The 19770-nt window shown below is 47.1% G+C and overlaps 1 protein-coding gene across 1 annotated transcript in view; it reads left to right on the top strand.

Moving 5' to 3' along the window:
• The window catches only part of TNXB (tenascin XB), a 170508-nt gene that overhangs the window by 74750 nt on the left and 75988 nt on the right, over positions 1–19770 (top strand). Inside the window, exons 15-22 of the mRNA XM_063122680.1 lie at positions 592–885; positions 5672–5950; positions 8009–8302; positions 8760–9053; positions 11285–11596; positions 14931–15236; positions 16057–16344; positions 17943–18230. Coding sequence (XP_062978750.1) covers positions 592–885; positions 5672–5950; positions 8009–8302; positions 8760–9053; positions 11285–11596; positions 14931–15236; positions 16057–16344; positions 17943–18230 — 2355 coding nt within the window. The remainder of the gene's footprint in view (positions 1–591; positions 886–5671; positions 5951–8008; positions 8303–8759; positions 9054–11284; positions 11597–14930; positions 15237–16056; positions 16345–17942; positions 18231–19770) is intronic.

Raw genomic sequence — 19770 nt, 5'->3', positions numbered from 1 at the left:
ATCCAGCAGGGGTTCAGCACTGATGTCAGAAGTACTACCACTTCCATTTCTAATTTTTACAGTAGCCGTACCTTCAAGTACTCTTTCTCTTTCCTATTGTCGTTGCCTCCTCTGCCCCTGTGTATATCTTTCTCTGCATCCGTCAGCTTGAAGCCAGTTCACACAAACACTTGGGCCTAATCTACACGAAGCAGGATATTGCACTATGAAAGTGGTATGAAAGCGGTATATAAAAGGCAGGAGCCACACCAAGTAGCGGTATATGGTAAGTGTTAATGGGCCCCAACAGTTGTCAGTGCACTTCAATACCGCTATAAAGCAGCAGTGTGGCTCCTGCCTTTTATATACCGCTTTCATAATGGAATATCCTGCTTGGTGTAGATCCGGCCTTGGTTTGCGATTCGATGTTTCCCTTAACTTGCTACAATATGGGTGAATCCAAAGCACTTTTTGGCCCGGTGTTTCTCCCTTTCTCTTAAAGCTATTCCTGCGTTATGTACTTATTCTCATCATAATTTAGGAATAACACAAAGTGAACCCTCTCTGCTGGGTGTACTAATCACCACCTCCTTCTTTTACCCTGGATTGCAGCCTCACAGGAAGTAGACGAGCCCGTCGTGGTTCAGCCCAGTTTGGGGGCGCTCTCGGCCTCAGACGTCACCCCTGATTCCGTCCGCCTCTCCTGGACTGTCCCCACCGGCAGCTTTGACTCCTTCCAGATCCAGTACAAGGACGCGGAGGGCAAACCCCAGGCGTTGCCCATAGACGGAGCCTCTCGTGAGGTCACCGTCCCCAACCTGGCTCCTTCCCGCAGATACAAGTTCAATCTCTACGGCGTCTCCGGCCGCAAGCGCTCCAGCCCCATCTCCACGGAGGCCACCACAGGTCAGCAGCAGCAGAGCTCAACTTGGCTGGACGCTTTTCAGAAATTGCACTCCCGTTTTAATGTCTTTGTTTCCCCAAGGGCTAACGTTGGTGTCAGAAATGGCTTCCTAACACTTGAATTTCTTTGTTTTTAAAGTAGCTGCTGAGGCACGGAATTTCTTCGACCGTCATGTCTGTCTGTTGCTTCTCTTTGTTATCCTTCATTTGCTCTCCCCCACAAACCCCAGATTTCTCTGTTTCCATCCGTGCAAGGGTAATTCATACAAACGCTTGGTTTGTGATTACATGCCTTTCTTCCTGCCTGGATTACATCACACGTGTTGCCAGTGGGTCATTGGGGGGGGGGCCTTTCCAGCCAATTAAACTACAGAGCAATAAATGTGGGTACTTCTCATTTGATGCACAGAATCCAACAATCAAAGAAATGCCCCTGTTATGGGTGTATTGCATTTCATCAGAACTCAAACTGCAGTATGTAGTTGCTGGGAAAATGAGATTTCCAAATTGGGTTGGTTGATATAAAGGGCGGATGAGCCTGCTTCATAGCAGTGGGTCGAACAAAATGGCCATCCAGCTGGTAATATTTATATTCCCATATATAGTTATAAAACTAAGGGCTTCTCTAAATGAGCGATTTATAGCATGCTTGTGATTGGCTGCTCATGGATGTTTGTAGGTCAATTACATGATGTCGTCAACATCCAGGACATTTTTTAGCACTATCCCCCTTTATCCTGTTGTCAGAAAACACAGAGATAATCAGCTTTTAAAAACAAAAATCTAGAAAATTGGCCCTACGTAATGGTGCTGTTGTGCTATAATTCCATCACTAGATGGTGCTGTTTTATTGAGTTAAATGGAGGAGGCAGAGATGGGGGAAGTATTCCATCCAAACCACGTGGTCACCTGTGGCCACCTATGTAATTGAGCCAATGGTAATCCCAGAACGAAAATGGAAGTAGAAAGCAGTGGATTGGTGGGTGGGTGTTTTTTAAATGTAGAGAAGCTCTCTTAAGTCATGATACCGAGCACAAGGATATACATATATTTTAGGGGTGTGCTATGAAACACATTTGCTTTAGAACCTGATTTGGTGCTTAGGATAGCAGATTGCTGCAGTTTGGGGCTTCAGACAGATAGAATCATAGAATCATAGAATAGCAGAGTTGGAAGGGGCCTACAAGGCCATCGAGTCCAACCCCCTGCTCAATGCAGGAATCCACCCTAAAGCATCCCTGACAGATGGTTGTTCAGCTGCCTCACTTCATTTTGGATCTGAAGCAGAGCCATGGTTTGAACTGGTTTCTGAAGCTTTGGAACTCACTACCACAGGATGTAGTGATGGCCTCCAATTTGGATGGCTTTAAAAGGGGGTTGGATAAATTCCTGAAGGAGAAGGTTATCAATGGCTACTAGCCCTGACGGTTATGTGCTATCTCCAGTATTTGAGGCAGGAAACCTGTGAGCACCAGTTGCTGGGGAACATGGGTAGGAGAGTGCTGTTGCACCATGTCCTGCTTTGTTGTTCCCTGGCCGATGGCTGGTCAGCCACTGTGTGAACAGAGTGCTGGACTAGATGGACCCTTGGTCTGATCCAGCATCAGGGCACTTCTTATATTCTTATATCTATCCCATTGACTATAATGGGGAAATCAACAAATGGTGCTAATATTTTTGACAAAATTGGACAATGTTTGGAAACCTAGTCTCCCCTTCTAAGGGGATGAAGCCTACCAAATTTCAGACAAATAGGTTCAGGTTATTTTGTGGAAGAAGCTGTTAACATTTGCAGGGTTGATGTTTTTCAAATGATGCCCTATATTCTCTGTGGTTTTCTGGGCAGTTTACATGAACATGATGTACAACCCAGGGGTGCCCTGAGTTACAAAATCCCTACAAAATTTCAGAATTGTTGGTGTAGGAATTAGGAAACTATAAATTTATTTATTTATTTATTTTATTTATTACATTTTTATACTGCCCAATAGCCGAAGCTTCCTGGGTGGTTCACAAAAATTAAAACCATAATAAAACAACCAACAGTTTTAAAACACAAATACAAAATACAGTATAAAAAGCACAACCAGGATAAAACCACGCAGCAAAAATTGATATAAGATTAAAATACAGAGTTAGAACAGTAAAAATTAAATTTAAGTTAAAATTAAGTGTTAAAATACTGGGGGAATAAAAAGGTCTTCAGCTGGCGATGAAAGGAGTACAGTGTTGGTGCCAGGCGGACCTCTCTGGGGAGCTCATTCCACAGCAGAGAAAGCCCTCCTCCTAGGAGCCACCTGCCTCACTTCCTTTGGCAGGGGCTCACGGAGAAGGGCCCCTGTAGATGATCTTAAGGTCCGGGCAGGTACATATGGGAGGAGACATTCCTTCAAATAACCTGGCCCCAAACCGTTTAGGGCTTTGAATATCAATAGCAGCACTTTATAGTTCCCTAATCCCTACACCAATGAAAAATAGTATTTGAATGAAAAATAGTAGAATAGTATTTATAATATCCAAAAAATATTCAAAAACAGTATCTGAAGGAATACTTTTGAATACTTTACTATTCAAAAATAATATCTGAAGGAACGCCTCCTCCCATATGTACCTGCCCGGACCCTAAGGTCATCCTCAGGGGTCCTTCTCCATGAGCCCCTGCCAAAGGAAGTGAGGCAAGTGGCTACCAGGAGGAGGGCCTTCTCTGCTGTGGCACCCCGGTTGTGGAATGAGCTCCCTAAGGTGGTTCGCTTGGCACCTACATTATATGCTTTTAGACGCCAGGTGAAGACCTTTTTATTCTCCCAACATTTTAACAATCTATAAATATATTTTAACTTGGTGTTTTAAATTTGTAATTTTACATTGCTGCTGTTTTTATCCTGGTTGTTCTTTTATATTGTATTTTATATTATGGTTTTATACTGTTGTTTTATACTTTGAAGGGTTTTAATTTTTGTGAACCACCCAGAGAGCTCCGGCTATTGGGCGGTATAGAAATGTAATAAATAAATAAATAAATAAATAAGTAAATAGTATTTGAGCCTTTGGGGGGCGCGTGTGCTCAAAATTGGCACTCAAAATTTTTTTTCACAGAAAAAAAAGCGATGTAAAGGATTGGATTTTAGGAAAGAAAGACCAAACATGCAAAGCACAACAGCCACCAACTCTGCTAACTCCCTCAGTGTTGCTGCTCCTAAGGGACTCAATTTACAAACATTATTAAAAACACTGGAAGAATTTATTTATTTTTGATTTGATTTGAATGATACCCTGATTTTCCATGAAGGCAATGGTGCGCAAGGCAGTTAACAATGAAACCAACACATTAAAAGCACGATTAAAACATAGCAACAAAAGCAATGAAAATAGCACTCAGCCCATCAGACTAGCTTTCATGCAAAAGGCCTGCATGTCTTTGCCTGCTGGCGGAAGGACAGCAGAGAGGGAGGCAACCGAGTCTCCCTCAGCAGGGAGTTCTACAAGCTGGGAGCAGCCACTGAGAAGTAACAACGTCTGATATGTTACTTAAACATCCTTCCCAAAAACACTATGATTGGAAAGCCCGGGTAAAGTCATTCCTTGATTAGAACCTAGGGCTGTCAGTCACAAAACTCCATCTCTTTCGTCTTCCTCCCTTCTCCCTGTGCCTGATAGGGTGACCTTATGGAAAGGAGGACAGGGCTCCTGTATCTTTAACAGTTGTATAGAAAAGGTGTCATTTGTATGGATGCAGCTCCTGCTGAAATGCCCTCTTCATCACAGCAGTTAAAGCTGCAGGAGCCCTGCCAAGCGTGACCAGATACAAAAGAGGGCAGGGCTCCTGCAGCTTTAACTGTTGTGATGAAGAGGGCATTTCACCAGATTCTGTATATATACAAAGGACACCTGCTGAAATTCCCTTTTCTATGCAACTGTTAAAGATACAGGAGCCCTGTGCTCTTTTCCATAGGATCAGCCTTGCCTGGTATCTTCCTTCTATGGAGAGATTAACCATGGGAGGTTCAAATTTGTATAAATTCGGGGCTTACAAAAGCAATCAATATGTTTATTGCTCAATCCACAGGTCATTGCAACACATACAAACTTGACATTTTGCTATACTATACATGATAAAAATTACATATGGTTAAAAATTGCAGAGCTATCAAAAACGTAACATGCATTACTAAAAGGATAGTAAGATAGGAGCACAGCGGACACACAGAAACCTTTAATTGCTTCTCAATGACATTTCATTTATATCTCTGAATCTTTATAACAACACACACCAATAGTATCTAAAAAATTTGCTCTACGTCTATTAGCTTTCACTGCAAATAGTGCAACCCTTTGTATCACATATGGGTTGGTTGAATATAATAAATAACTCAGTTTTTCCTTAGCACTGAAATAAATAAATAAAAAAGCACCTTCCAAAACGGGTCTGAAGGTTTAGGAACAATAGCCCAGTTCATTTTCGGTGGCGGCCCACACGCCTTTGGAAGGGGCTGCTTCATTTCAGTAATCTGCCAAAGATGGAGGTGGGCGCACAATTCAGATACATTTGCCCATCTCTAGGAGGCTCTAACCCTGCCCAAACCTAATGCACCTGGTTAATCAATAACATATACACTGCCACCTTGTAGATGAAACCAAAGGGCCCTTTCGCCCAGTGATTATGACCTTTTCCTCTAGCAATCTTTCCGCTTTATATATTTATTTGTAGCAGCATGTAGGAACTACAGAAAATGAACCTTCTCTGCTGGCTGTACTAATCACCACCTCTTTGTTGTACCCTGGACTGCAGCCTCACAGGAAGTAGAGGAGCCCAGTTTGGGGGAGCTCTCGGCCTCTGACGTCAGCCCTGATTCCGTCCGCCTCTCCTGGACCGTCCCCACCGGCAGCTTTGACTCTTTCCTGGTGCAGTACAAGGATGCCAACGGCAAACCCCAAGCGTTGCCCGTGGAGGGGGGATCCCGCGAGGTCACCGTCCCCAACCTGGCTCCTTCCCGCAGATACAAGTTCAGCCTCTACGGCGTCTCCGGCCGCAAGCGCTCCAGCCCCATCTCCACGGAGGCCACCACAGGTCAGCAGCGGGCGTCAACCTGGATTGAAATTGCACCTCCACGTTAACTTTTTTTATTTCCTCAGAGGGCAACACTGGTATCAGTAGTGGCTCTTCACTTTCTTGTTCTGCAGTAGTTGCCGTGGCACAAACCTTCTACAAATTGTCTGACTCTTCCTCCCCTTTCCTATCTGTCTTTTCTTCCTCACCCCACCCTCATCTGTAGCTTTCTCTGCATCCATCAACCTGAAGCCAATTCGCATGAACATTTTGCTCATGGTTACACCTTTTTTCCCCCCCTGCACCTGGATTGCTCCATGCCATGTTTCCAGTGTGCAATCTGAGGGCCTTTTTTCAGTCCATCTGATTACAGGGCAATAAATGCACAATTACTTCTGAATAGTTGCGCTGGCTCTGACCATCCTCACACACAAAAATGCTCCTTTTTTATTATTATTTTATTTATTACTACATAAAATACAAACCAACATAACAATTAACATACCAATACCTAACAATTACTTGAATATATAATTATTAACATATAATGCTTTATCATAACATAATCCAACATAATTCAACATAATCCAACAAGTGCTCCCCCTTCCCTTCGGGATCATTCCTGTTTCCAAAATCGTAACACCTCTTCTGCTGGTGGTTTCCCACTTCCCTTAGAAAACACAAATATTAGCAACTGTTTCCAAATTTCCTCAAAATCGTTCATTTTTGCTATACCTCTTCTCACTTTAATGTTACATGTTAATTTATCATTGATAGCAATCTCCCATACTTCTTTATACCACTCTTCAATACAATAATCACCTTGAATCTTCCAGTTCCTAGCTAAGATTAACCTTGCTGCTGTCAACAAATTCGTTATCAATTCCTTAATTTCTTTTCTACAATTTAAATCTTCATATAGTGAGAGTAATGCAACTCTTGGTGTTTCTTCTATCTTCATGCCAACAATTTCTGGTGCACTGGCTCTGACCATCTTCACACATAAAAATGCTCCTGTCATGGGTATGTCGGGTTTTCCAGGTGCTCAAATTGCAATATATTGTTGTTGGGAAAGTGCAACTACAGAATGGACTGGTTAACCTGGAGGGTCGATGGACCTGCTTCATAGCTGTGGCAGAACAAAATGGCTTGTTTATGTCATTCAGCTGACAATATTAATATTTTCATATATAGTAATATTCAGTCATGGTACTGGACACAAGAATATGCATTTTTGCATTAACAGAAGGTTCATAGAATAGTAGAGATGGAAGGGGCCTACAAGGCCGTCGAGTCCAACCCCCTGCTCAGTGCAGGAATCCACCATGAAGCATTCCTGACAGATGGCTGTCCAGCTGCCTCTTGAAGGCCTCTAGTGTGGGAGAGCCCACAACCTCAACAGGCAACTGATTCCATTGTCGTACTGCTCTAACAGTCAGGAAGTTTTTCCTGATGTCCAGCTGGAATTTGGCTTCCTTTAACTTGAGCCCGTTATTCCGTGTCCTGCACTCTGGGAGGATCGAGAAGAGATCCTGGCCCTCCTCTGTGAGACAACCTTTTAAGTATTTGAAGAGTGCTATCATAGAATCATAGAATAGCAGAGTTGGAAGGGGCTTATAAGGCCATCGAGTCCAACCCCCTGCTCAGTGCAGGAATCCACGCTAAAGCATCCCCGACAGATGGTTGTCCAGCTGCCTCTTGAAGGCCCCTAGTGTGGGAGAGCCCATGACCTCCCTAGGTACCTGGTTCCATTGTCGTACTGCTCTAACAGTCAGGAAGTTTTTCCTGATGTGCAGCCGGAATCTGGCTTCCTGTAACTTGAGCCCGTTATTCCGTGTCCTGCACTCTAGGAGGATCTTACTCTCCCCAAACAGATTACATTCAGATAATCAGTAACACAAATTACTAGGGTATAGATGAAACCAGAGGGTGGTTTTCACTCAATGTTTTTCCCTTTCCCTTCAAAAAATATTTTTATTTTTTTCCCTAGCAGGATTTAGGAACAGTACAACTTCAAACTATCCCTGCTGCTGCCTGCACTGGTCACCATCTCTTTATCTGTTTCATTCCCCATTGCAGCCTCACGGGAGGGAGAGGAGCCCGTGGCTGTTCAGCCCGGCCTGGGGGAGCTCTCGGCCTCTGACGTCACCGCTGATTCCGTCCGCCTCTCCTGGACTGTCCCCACCGGCAGCTTTGACTCTTTCCTGGTGCAGTACAAGGATGCCGACGGCAAACCCCAAGCATTGCCCGTGGAGGGGGGATCCCGCGAGCTCACGGTCCCCAACCTGGCTCCTTCCCGCAGATACAAGTTCAGCCTCTACGGCGTCTCCGGCCGCAAGCGCTCCAGCCCCATCTCCACGGAGGCCACCACAGGTCAGCAGCGGGAGTCAACCTGGACGGAGGCTTTTAAGAAATTGCACCTCCATGTTAACGTCTTTTATTTCCTCAAGGAGGAACGTTGGTGTCAGAAGTGGTCGCCTTGCACTTGATGTCCTTGTTTTACTGCAGCTGCTACGGCGCAAACTTTCTACAAACTGTCTGTCCGTCCTTTCGCTTTCCTTTCTGCATTTTCCTTTTTTTGCAACTCCCCTCTCACTGCTCTAACTTTCTCTGTCTATCGAGTCGAGGCGGGTTTGTGCAAATACTTGGTGGTTTAACATAAACGTAACTTGCTGCAATGGGTGTGAAACCAAAGTGCCTTCTTGCCCTGGCTTCCTCCCTTCCTTTGAAAGCTGCTGCTGATTTATGTATTTACTCATAGCATCATTTGGGGACGACATCTCGGCTGCCTGTACTAATCACCACCTCTTTCTTTTACCGTGGATTGCAGCCTCACGGGAGGGAGAGGAGCCCGTTGCTGTTCAGCCCAGCCTGGGGGAGGTCTCGGCCTCTGACGTCACTCCTGATTCCATCCGCCTCTCCTGGACTGTCCCCACCGGCAGCTTTGACTCTTTCCTGGTGCAGTACAAGGACACGGAGGGCAAACCCCAGGCGTTGCCCGTGGACGGAGCCTCTCGTGAGGTCACCGTCCCCAACCTGGCTCCTTCCCACAGATACAAGTTCAGTCTCTACGGCGTCTCCGGCCGCAAGCGCTCCAGCCCCATCTCCACGGAGGCCACCACAGGTCAGCAGCGGGCGTCAACTTGGCCAGAGTTGACCACAATCCCTCTGCAGGGGTGCAGGACCTCGATTCCAGGGGAACAAATCTGGCATCCTGATGTGATTCTCTTGTGTGATTCCCTACATGGCCACACCTCTTCCCCTGGCCACTCCCCCTTCCCACCGACTCAATTTTCTGTTGTTTTCCAGGTGTTATGCAGGGTTTCCCCATTCTAAAAGGTTGGAATGCCTGTTCTAAAGCTTAGCTACTGGCAGTAACTGGTAGAAAGCTAAAACAGGCTGGTATTTTGACCCTGCCTCTTTTTTCCTTTGGCCCCACCCCCTTTTTCCTTTAGCCCCGCCCTTTTTCCTTTGGCCTTTCTCAGGATCAGGGTTCTGAAAAAGCACTTCTCAGAGGAAGGCTGTGAAGAATGCTGACTGGCTGGACCTTGTGTCCGTCACAAAGCTGCCTCCCCCTCTTTCTCCGAGCAGTTTCCAAAGCATTTAATTAAAGCAAATGAAAGAAATGGATTTCAGACAGCACTGAGCAACTGCTTAACACTTCTTCAGATGCCTGAATGAGGGGGAACCTGGAAAGCAAAGTATACAGCCCACTTTAAACAAGTGGAACTGAGGCAGACGTTTTGATCTGGAGGCTGTAAGTCCCGGAGAAATGACAGAAGGAAGCAGAGCTCTCTTTGGGGGGGAAATACCCTCTCTGTACATGCTCCTGTGTTCATGTTTGCAGCCTAATTGGCTGCCACAACTATCTGGAACATGGGGAACTGTTCTGTACCAAGTCAGACCGCTGGTCTATCCAGCTCCTTGATACAGAAGTGGTGGGTGGGGCCAGGGGAAGGGGCCTGGGCCTCCTGGAGAACACAAGAAGGCAAGATTTTGCCTCTGGTCTTAAGGTTCTGCACCTTGCCTTAAATCTAATGGGATTATTTGGTAATGATCATAGAACCATAGAATAGTAGAATTGGAAGGGGCCTATAAGTCCATCTGGTCCAACCCCCTGCTCCATGCTGGAATCTTCCTCAAAGCATCCCTGACAGATGGCTGTCCAGCTGCCTCTTGAATGCTTCCTGTTAGAAAGGCAGTGAGCAGAGAAAAAACAAAAGGCAAAACAGAATGAGCGTTTACCAGTCCCACGTGCACAAGGGCTTTCTTAAAATAAAAAAAAAGGAGACCACACTCTTCTTCAGTGAAAGAGAGAAAGCAATTTACTCACAAATACTTTTGCATATGCAATGAACGCAAGTACAGAACAGAGTTTTCAAAAGGGCTTGATCAGTCCATTTTTTGTTCCATTACGCAGGCAGGAGCAAGAGAGCAAGCAGAGACACTCTAAGAAATGGGGGGTCACAGAGAGAGGGGGGAAGGAAGGGGAGGAGCACAGGAAAGCACCCTGTAGGCACCCTGTAGGCAAGTTACAGGAAGCCAGATTCCAGCTGCACATCAGGAAAAACTTTCTAACTGTTAGAGCAGCACGACAATGGAATCAGTTGCCTGGTGAGGTTGTGGGCTCTCCCACACTAGAGGCCTTCAAGAGGCAGCTGGACAAGCATCTGTCAGGGATGCTTTAGGGTGGATTCCTGCATTGAGCAGGGGGTTGGACTCGATGGCCTTGTAGGCCCCTTCCAACTCTGCTATTCTATGATTCTATGATTCTATAGAGATCGTAAAGCTAGCTGTGGGGTCAAAATTCCCATGAACGTGCGAACTGCAACACTGCCCCCTTCCAGTAGCTTGCAGACGAAGTTGTAATATTCTCAGCAAGGCCTAGTCCTTCCTTCAAGCCTCTGCCCTCTTCCATGTGCAAGTCCTTTAGGTAGGGTGACCCTATGGAAAGGAGGACAGGGCTCCTGTATCTTTTAACAGTTGTATAGAAAAGGGGATTTCAGCAGGTGTCCTTTGTATGTATGCGGCACCTGGTGAAATTTCCTCTTCATCACAACGGTTGAAGCTGCAGGAGCTATACTAGAGTGACCAGATTCAAAAGAGGGCAGGGCTCCTGCAGCTTTAACTGCTGTGATGAAGAGGGAATTTCCACCAGGTTCTCCATATGTACAAATGACGTCTGCTGAAATTCCCTTTTCAATACAACTGTTAAAGATACAGAAGCCCTGTCCTCCTTTTCATATGGTCACCCTAGTTTAGTTCCAAGGCTCATCCCGCCGCAACAGGTAACGCTCTCTCTCTCTCTCTCTCTCTCTCTCTCTCTGTGTGTGTGTGTGTGTGTGTGTGTTTTAGCCGCTACAGCGACATCGCCAGAGGTGACCACGGAAAGGGTGGCCACCATTCAGCTCAGCCTGGAGCAGCTCATGGTTTCTGATCTCACTAGTACCTCAGCCCGCCTCTCCTGGGCCGTCCCCACGGGGGATTTTGATTCCTTTCTAGTGCAGTACGAAGACGCACACGGGAGACCTCGGGAGTTGCCCGTTGATGGGGTTTCCCGCACGCTCGCCGTCCCAGACCTCGAGCCCTCCCAGAGATACCAGTTCAACCTCTATGGAGTTTATGATGGCAAGCAATACGGCCCTCTCTCCGTGGAGGCCGTCACAGGTCAGCAGGGGCTAAGTCGCCTGATAAGAGTTGGGATTGCGCCGGGCGCCTTCTGTATTTTATTCCACAGGGGTCCGCTGCTGTGTCAGAAGACACATCCTTTGTTGTTGTTTATTTGTTCAGTTGCTTCCGACTCTTCGTGACTTCATGGACCAGCCCACGCCAGAGCTTTCTGTCGGCTGTCGCCACCCCCAGCTCCCCCAAGGTCAAGTCTGTCACCTCCAGAATATCATCCCTCCATCTTGCCCTCGGTCGGCCCCTCTTCCTTTTGCCTTCCACTTTCCCTAGCATCAGCCTCTTCTCCAGGGTGTCCTGTCTTCTCATTATGTGGCCAAAGTATTTCAGTTTTGCCTTTAATACCATTCCCTCAAGTGAGCAGTCTGGCTTTATTTCCTGGAGTATGGACTGGTTTGATCTTCTTGCAATCCAAGGCACTCTCAGAACTTTCCTCCAACACCACAGTTCAAAAGCATCTATCTTCCTTCGCTCAGCTTTCCTTATGGTCCAGCTCTCGCAGCCATAGGTTACTACGGGGAACACCATTGCTTTATTTCCCTTATTTTTCAGGCATAACTCACATTACTGGATTTCAAGGATAGCTCAACTTCTTTTGTGGGGCGGGCAGAGAGGAAACAGCTGTTCTGGCTGAGCAATAGCCTTGCTGCAGAGGTAGGGTGACCCTATGAAAAGGAGGACTGGGCTCCTGTATCTGTAACAGATGCATAGAAAACGGAATTTCAACAGGTGTCATTTGTATATATGGAGAATCTGGTGAAATCCCCTCTTCATCACAACAGTTAAAGCTGCAGGAGCTTTACTAGAGTGACCAGAAACAAAAGAGGACAGGGCTCCTGCAGCTTTAACTGTTGCAATGAAGAGGGAATGTCAACAGGTTCCTTTTCTATACAACTGTTCAAGATACAGGGGCCCTCTCCTCCTTTTCATAGGGTCACCCTATGCAGAGGAATATTCATACATTTATTAGATGTATATGAATGTTGATGCAAATGTGCCCCCCTGTATCAAGGCCCATTTGCAGTCTGTTAAGGTGTGCAATTTGGGGAGGGGGCAGAAAAATTCTAGAAATTTGCAGGGGTGTTTACTGGGAGTTGAAGGAGCAGTTTCTATATTTCTTAAACTTACGACCAACAGGGAAGGTTAGGGGAACTGAGCATGACGATTTCACATCCAGGGAATGGGGGGGGGGTGTTTTCAGATGGGTTAGGGGAAATCACTTCTTCTTACCATCGCTCTGCTTCCTGCTTCTCTTCCGCAATAGGAATGAGCAGAAACACACGGGGAAGGAAGAGGAAGAAAGCAGCAACCACATGGCCCAATTAGTGTAGTGGGACAGCACCTTCTAGTGGGAGTTTTATAGTGCAACTTCTCCTGCACACCGCAGGAAATAGCAACAAATATCGTTATAGTTCAGAGGATTGGGGTTTTGGAGTGTTGCTTTGAGTGCAGGAGGTGCCAGGTGCGATACCTGGCAACAACGGTTAAAAAATGTCAGCTGATGGGGAAATCCTTTGCCTGAGATCCTGGACAGCCACTGCCAGCAAGAGTAGACGGCATTGGGCTAGTTGGGCCTAGTATAATCTGACCTAGAATCATAGAATCATAGACTAGCAGAGTTGGAAGGGGCCTACAAGGCCATCGAGTCCAACCCCCTGCTCAATGCAGGAATCCACCCTAAAGCATCCCTGACAGATGCTTGTCCAGCTGCCTCTTGAAGGCCTCTAGTGTGGGAGAGCCCACAACCTCCCTAGGTAACTGATTCCATTGTCGTACTGCTCTAACAGTCAGGAAGTTATATCCCACATTTTTTCCTTCAAGGAACCCACGGTGCTGTACATAATCAGCCCTGTGACACATCCTAATTTCTTCAAGCCTACCACACAAAGAGGAGGAGCCTACCACAGATCTTGGCCCTGGCAGGAACAGCACCAGCCCCAGTTTTGCTAGACACGGCCATATAACTTCCCCTAGACGTGGCTGCTGTGCCTCAGAAGCCCCAAACAGCAGCTTCTAGAATAATAGAATCATAGAACAGTAGAGTTGGAAGGGGCCTACAAGGCCATTGAGTCCAACCCCCTGCTCAGTGCAGGAATCCACCCTAAAGCATCCCTGACAGATGGTTGTCCAGCTGCCTCTTGAAGGCCTCTAGAGTGGGAGAGCCCACAACCTCACCAGGCAACTGATTCCATCGTCGTACTGCTCTAACAGTCAGGAAGTTTTTCCTGATGTCCAGCTGGAATCTGGCTTCCTGTAACTTGGGCCCATTATTCCGTGTCCTGCACTCTGGGAGGATCGAGAAGAGACCTAGTCCAGTTGGCTTCCTTTCTTCTTAAACAAACTGCTTCCTGCTTCTCTTCTGCAATAGAAATGCGGAACAGGAGAGGCTTTCGCTCCTCGAATGTGCAGTTTTGGCCTCAGCCACCAGTGTCTGCTTTTCAGTCTTCTTGGTGGGGGAGAAATGGGCAAAACCATCTGAGCTTCCATCACAGCATCATCCTTCAGTCCGTTCTCACCTTGCGTCAAGGTTGGGCAATCTGTGGCCCTCGAGCTGCATTCAGCCCTGGGCCCAGTCTCGTGTGACGCTCAGCCTCATTTCGAAAGCCCTCTTCATGCAATCATTCCAGACCGCTGGCAGGAGAAAAATGGAGCCCCCCCCCCCGAAAGATAGAGAAACATGAGTGGCAGAAAGAGAGCAAAGGGGGGGGCGCCCACTTTTGGCGCTTCCCATTACTGGGTTCAGCATCACTCACTGGGACTGTTCACACAACACGTTAGCCCACACTCAGTTGTTGAGTATGGGTTGTTGTTGAACCATGGGTTGTTTGTTGATCTGTGGGTTAGTGGGTTGTCTGAACCCAGGATATTTTCCACGGGGTGGGTTGTTAATCATGCAGTGTGGTTTGTTAACCACCCTGGACAACCCCAAAACAAACTATGGTTTCTGAAGGTGGCTCGTTCGAGAAAAATAAGCCACGCTGCGTGGTTAAGAAGCCATCCTGCAGAAAATGTCCTGGGTTCAGACAACACGTTAACCCACGGTTGAATGAACAACCCATGGTTCAACAACAACCCATACTCAGCCATAGATTGTGGGTTAGCGCGTTGTGCAAACCCAGTCACTGTCAACATGTTGCCCCCGGCAGAAAAACTGCTTGCCCACACCCGCCTTTTGGGGACCTGATTGGGAGACCCTTGCATTCTTCTAACCATGACTTTATTACAGGAGCAGAAGAGTTTCAGGCCGCCGTGATGTATGCTTCACTCTCCACTTCTCTCTCTCTCTCTCTCTCTCTCTCTCTCTCTCTCTCTGTTCTAGCCCCAGCACCAGTATCGCCGGAGGGAGCAGAAGTACTGGCCCCACAGCCCAGCCTGGGAGAACTCACAGCCTTTGACATTTTTAGCGATTCGCTCCGGCTCTCCTGGACCGTACCTACTGGGAGCTTTGACTCCTTCCTGGTTGAGTACAGGGATGCAGAAGGCAGACCCCAAACACTGCCTGTGGACGGGGGATCCCGTGAGGTCACCGTCTCCAGCCTCGTGCCTTCCCGCAGATACAAGTTCAATCTTTTTGGAATCTCTGGCCACAAGCAACTCGGCCCCCTTTCCACCGACGCTGTCACAGGTCAGCTGTGTGACCACAATAACCATCATTCTTTCACAGGGGACAGTTCTCTCTCTTCTTAGCCTTCTTTCTATCTCAGGAAAGGGGGGGGTCACAGCTGTGGCTGGGTCTACTGCGCAGATGCAGGGCAGGCACAAAAATAAAAGGGTAGCTGCTAGGCTCTGGAAGCACTATCCACATCCTTGTCAAGTAGAGTTAGCACTACAAGCCAGCTGTGCACAGCAATGATTGGCCAGTACTCTGAACATCCTGAACCCCTTTCCCCTCCTCCAAGTATGGTTATATGCAAACCAAATGTGGCAATCAAAAATGTAGGCTGCGAGGTGAGCCCTTTCGAAGAATTGCTGAGGGAGGGATATAAGAACATAAAGCAGCGGTTCTCAACCTGTGGGTCGGGACCCCTTTGGGGGTCGAACGACCCTTTCACAGGGGTCGCCTAAGACCATCGGAAAACACATATTTCCAATGGTCTTAGGAAACTGTATTGACTGAACTATGTCATGTATCATCTTTTGTATTAAAGCTATTGTTATGTATTATTTTCATTAGCAAACCATCCCATGACAATGGATCGTGTAGAGAAGAACGAAAATAATTTTATGGTTGGGGGTCACCACAACATGAGGAACTGTATTAAAGGGTCGTGGCATTAGGAAGGTTGAGAACCACTGACATAAAGGGAGGGAGAGATGGTCAAGGGCTCAGTCCCAGATATTATCAAATGCAGAAAGAAACACCTCTTGAAGTAGGGGATGAGTCACAACTAGCAGAGCCCTCTCCCTGGGGGCGCTCATTCACTCCTCGGTCCTCTCTGTTCCAGCCCCACTGATGGAGAAGCCCACTCCGCCGCTCAGGCTGGGGGAGCTGACGGCCGGTAACGCCAAGCCAAATTCTCTCGATCTCTCCTGGACCGTTGCGGCTGGGAACTTTGACTCCTTTATCGTGCAGTACCGAGATGCTCAGGGCAAAGCCCAAGCCCTCCCCGTCGAAGGGAACCTGCGCTCTCTCCACCTCCACGACCTGGTTCCCTCACACAGATACCACATCAACCTCTACGGCGTCTCAGGCAGGAAGCGATTAGGCCCCATCTCCACCCAAGCCGAGACAGGTCAGCAATCGCCCTTCTAGGCCGGGGGTGCGGAACCTCAGCCCTGTGGGCCACATCTGGCCTGCCAGGGTTCCCCAGGGCCCCACCTCCCTTTCCCCAACCACCAATCGTTGGATGTGTTTTTCCCCATCATTGGTGCATTTTTTGCCCATTCTAAAAGGGCAAATGCCCTAAGGTAAGGTGACCATATGAAAAGGAGGACAGGGCTCCTGTATCTTTAACAGTTGTAGAGAAATGGGATTTTCAGCAAGTGTCATTTGTATGCATACAGTATCTGGTGAAATTCCCTCTTCATCACAATAGTTAAAGCTGCAGGTGCCCTCCTCTCTTTTATATCTGATCAAGAGGGCAGGACTCCTGCAGCTTTAACTGTTATAATGAAGACAAAATTTCACCAGGTGTTATGTGCATTCAAATGACACTTGCTGAAATTCCCTTTTCTATACAACTGTTAAAGATACAGGAGCCCTGTCCTCCTTTTCATAGGGTCACCCTACCTAAGGCTTAGGCCTTAGCTAGACCTAAGGTAGGCTGGCCATATAAAAAGGAGGACAGGGCTCCTGTATCTTTAACAGTTGTATTGAAAAAGGAATTTCAGCACGTGTCATTTGTATTTATGGGGAACCTGGTGGAATTTCCTCTTCATCACAACAGTTAAAGTTGCAGGTGCCCTGGCCTCTTTTAAATCTGGTCACAGTATAGCTGCAGTATAGCTCCTGCAGCTTTAACTATTGTGATAAAGAGGAAATTTCACCAGGTGTGACATGCATACAAATGACACCTGCTGAAATTCCCTTTTCTATGCAACTGTTAAAGATACAGGAGCCCTATCTTACTTTTCATATGGTCACCCTACCTAAGGTTTATCACGGGATTGTCCTGGGGTCATCCTGTTCCCGGGATGCCCTGTGCGTCATTTAGATGACCCCAGAACGATCCCGGGATAAGCCTTAGGTCTAGCTAAAGCCTTAGTTACTAGCAGGAAGGGTTTGAAGCTAAAATATGCTGCTATTTTGTCTCCGTCCTTTTTTTTGCCTTTGGCCCCCACCCACCCCTTTCACTTTCACTCTTACCCACACTAGAATACGGCCCCCGAGACGTACTCCGGAATGGAATTCGGCCCTCAAGCTGAAAGAGGTTCTCTACCCCTGTTCTAGGCACATTTATTTATTTATTTAAACATTTGTATCCTGTCCCATATCACTGGGATTTCAGGGCAGGCGTACAGATAAAACCATACCGACCTCGGGAGGATGGAAGGCTGAGTCGACCTGAGCCGGCTGCCTGAGAACCAGCTTCCGCTGGGATCGAACTCAGGCCGTGGGGAGAGTTTCAGCTGCAGTAACTGCCACTTACCACTCTGCGCCACACGAGGCTTTATATGTCGTCTGTACAGGGTCACTATTTAAAACAATTTAAAGAGCTAAAAAAAACACCAATTTGGGGTTTTTTCCCCATAACAGTCCTGTTTGAGACAGCAGACACAGAAATGCCCCATCCTATGCCATTAAACGCCTGAGAGTAGATGAAATGAAATGAATGAGTTCCCCCATCCAGTAATAACTTTGGCCTCAATTGGTTCCTTCGCTTCTTTTCAGCCCCATCACCTACGGCACCACCAGCCCAGCCCAGTTTGGGAGAGCTCTCCGTCTCGGACGTCACAAGCGATTCCGTCCGCCTCTCCTGGACTGTCCCCACCGGGAGCTTCGACTCCTTCCAGATCCAGTACAAGGACATGGAGGGCAAACCCCAGGCGTTGCCCGTGGAGGGGGGATCCCGCGAAGTCACTGTCCCCAACCTGGCTCCCTCCCGCAGATACAAGTTCAATCTCTACGGACTCTCTGGTCGCAAGCGTCTCGGCCCGGTTTCCGCTGACACCGTCACAGGTCAGCAAGGCCTCTTGTGGGCCCGTTGAAGATGTTGTTGGAATATTTAGATCTTAATATTTTTTTAAGATTTCAGCATATTTTAGTTCCAGTAGTATTGTTATTTGTAGATTGGCTATTGTGTTGGTAATTGTGTCCTTGCAATGGGTCTTAAGATGTTTAAGAAGTATTTGCATGTTGGATTTTTATTGTGTTACATTTTATTTTATTTTCCATTTTTAGGGTGCCGTGCCTCAGGAATTATTATTATTATTATTTACATTTCTATACCAGCTATAGCTGAAGCTCTCTGGGTAGTTTGCAGAGTTTAAAAACCATTTACACAAATAAAAAAAACCAGACAATATACATAGAGACAACTTTGAGCAATCAGCGATAACCATAAGACAAACCCAGGGCCTGATTAAACTTATCATATGCTTCCAAATGCGCGAGAAAAGAGAAAAAGAATTGTTGGCTCCAGGCAGGCCTCAGTGGGGAGATCATTCCATAATTGCAGGACCACCATAAGAACATAAGAAGAGCCCTGATGCTGGATCAGACCAAAGGTCCATCTAGTCCAGCACTCTGTTCACACAGTGGCCAACCAGCCATCGGCCAGGACGAACAAGCAGGACATAACACTATAAAGCCCTTTAGATTCAAGGGAAATTGCATTTCCTTACAATTGCTCTGCTTCCTGCTTCTCTTCCACTTTTGAAATGAGCTGAATAACACAGGAAGCAGCGACTACTGGGGCTGTCATTTAAAACCACCCAGCCCATACTGTTTAATGGGGCAGTGCCCTCTAGTGGGCACTTTATAGCGCAACTTCGACTGCACATGGCAGGAAAAATCGGGATATTTGAGAAGAATCGTGTTTTCCAAGGTTTAGTTTTAAACGGAATAGCAGAAGGAAGGAGTGTGAGACACACAGGAGGCTCATAGCGTCTTCAAAATAACCCGCTAACTTCCACGGGTGGCCAGTCACGAGCATGCTATAAATCGCTCTTTTAAAGAAGCCCAGCATCTTCTGGTAGGGAAGGTCCATCATTTAACTATGAGCTCTGAGAAGAAGGCCTTCTGTTTAATACTCCGGAATCTCCCACCATTCCGCTTCGTGGGATGACCCCCGGTTCTAGTATTATGAGAAAGAGAGAAAAATGTCTCCTGCCCACATTCTCCACACCAGGCATGATTTTGTACACCTTCAGACTCCTTTTTTCCAGGCCAAACATAGGGGAGTTGCTCCAGCCCCCCTTGATCATTTTAGTTGCCCTGTTCTGCATTTTTCCCATCTCTGGTGTGGTGACCAGAACTGTACACAGTATTCTAAGGGCTTAGCTAGACCAGCCGATATCCCGGGGATCGCCCCGGGATCATCCCTGTGCATTCACATGACGCACAGGGCATCCCAGGAGCAGGGAGGGATTACAGGAAGCCAGATTCCAGCTGGACATCAGGAAAAACTTCCTGACTGTTAGAGCAGTATGACAATGGAATCAGTGACCTAGGGAGGTTGTGGGCTCTCCCCCCCTAGAGGCCTTCAAGAGGCAGCTGG

Source organism: Elgaria multicarinata, chromosome 3 (assembly GCF_023053635.1).
Source record: "Elgaria multicarinata webbii isolate HBS135686 ecotype San Diego chromosome 3, rElgMul1.1.pri, whole genome shotgun sequence".
NCBI lineage: Eukaryota > Metazoa > Chordata > Lepidosauria > Squamata > Anguidae > Elgaria > Elgaria multicarinata.
This window is presented reverse-complemented; position numbering and strand designations above follow the sequence as displayed.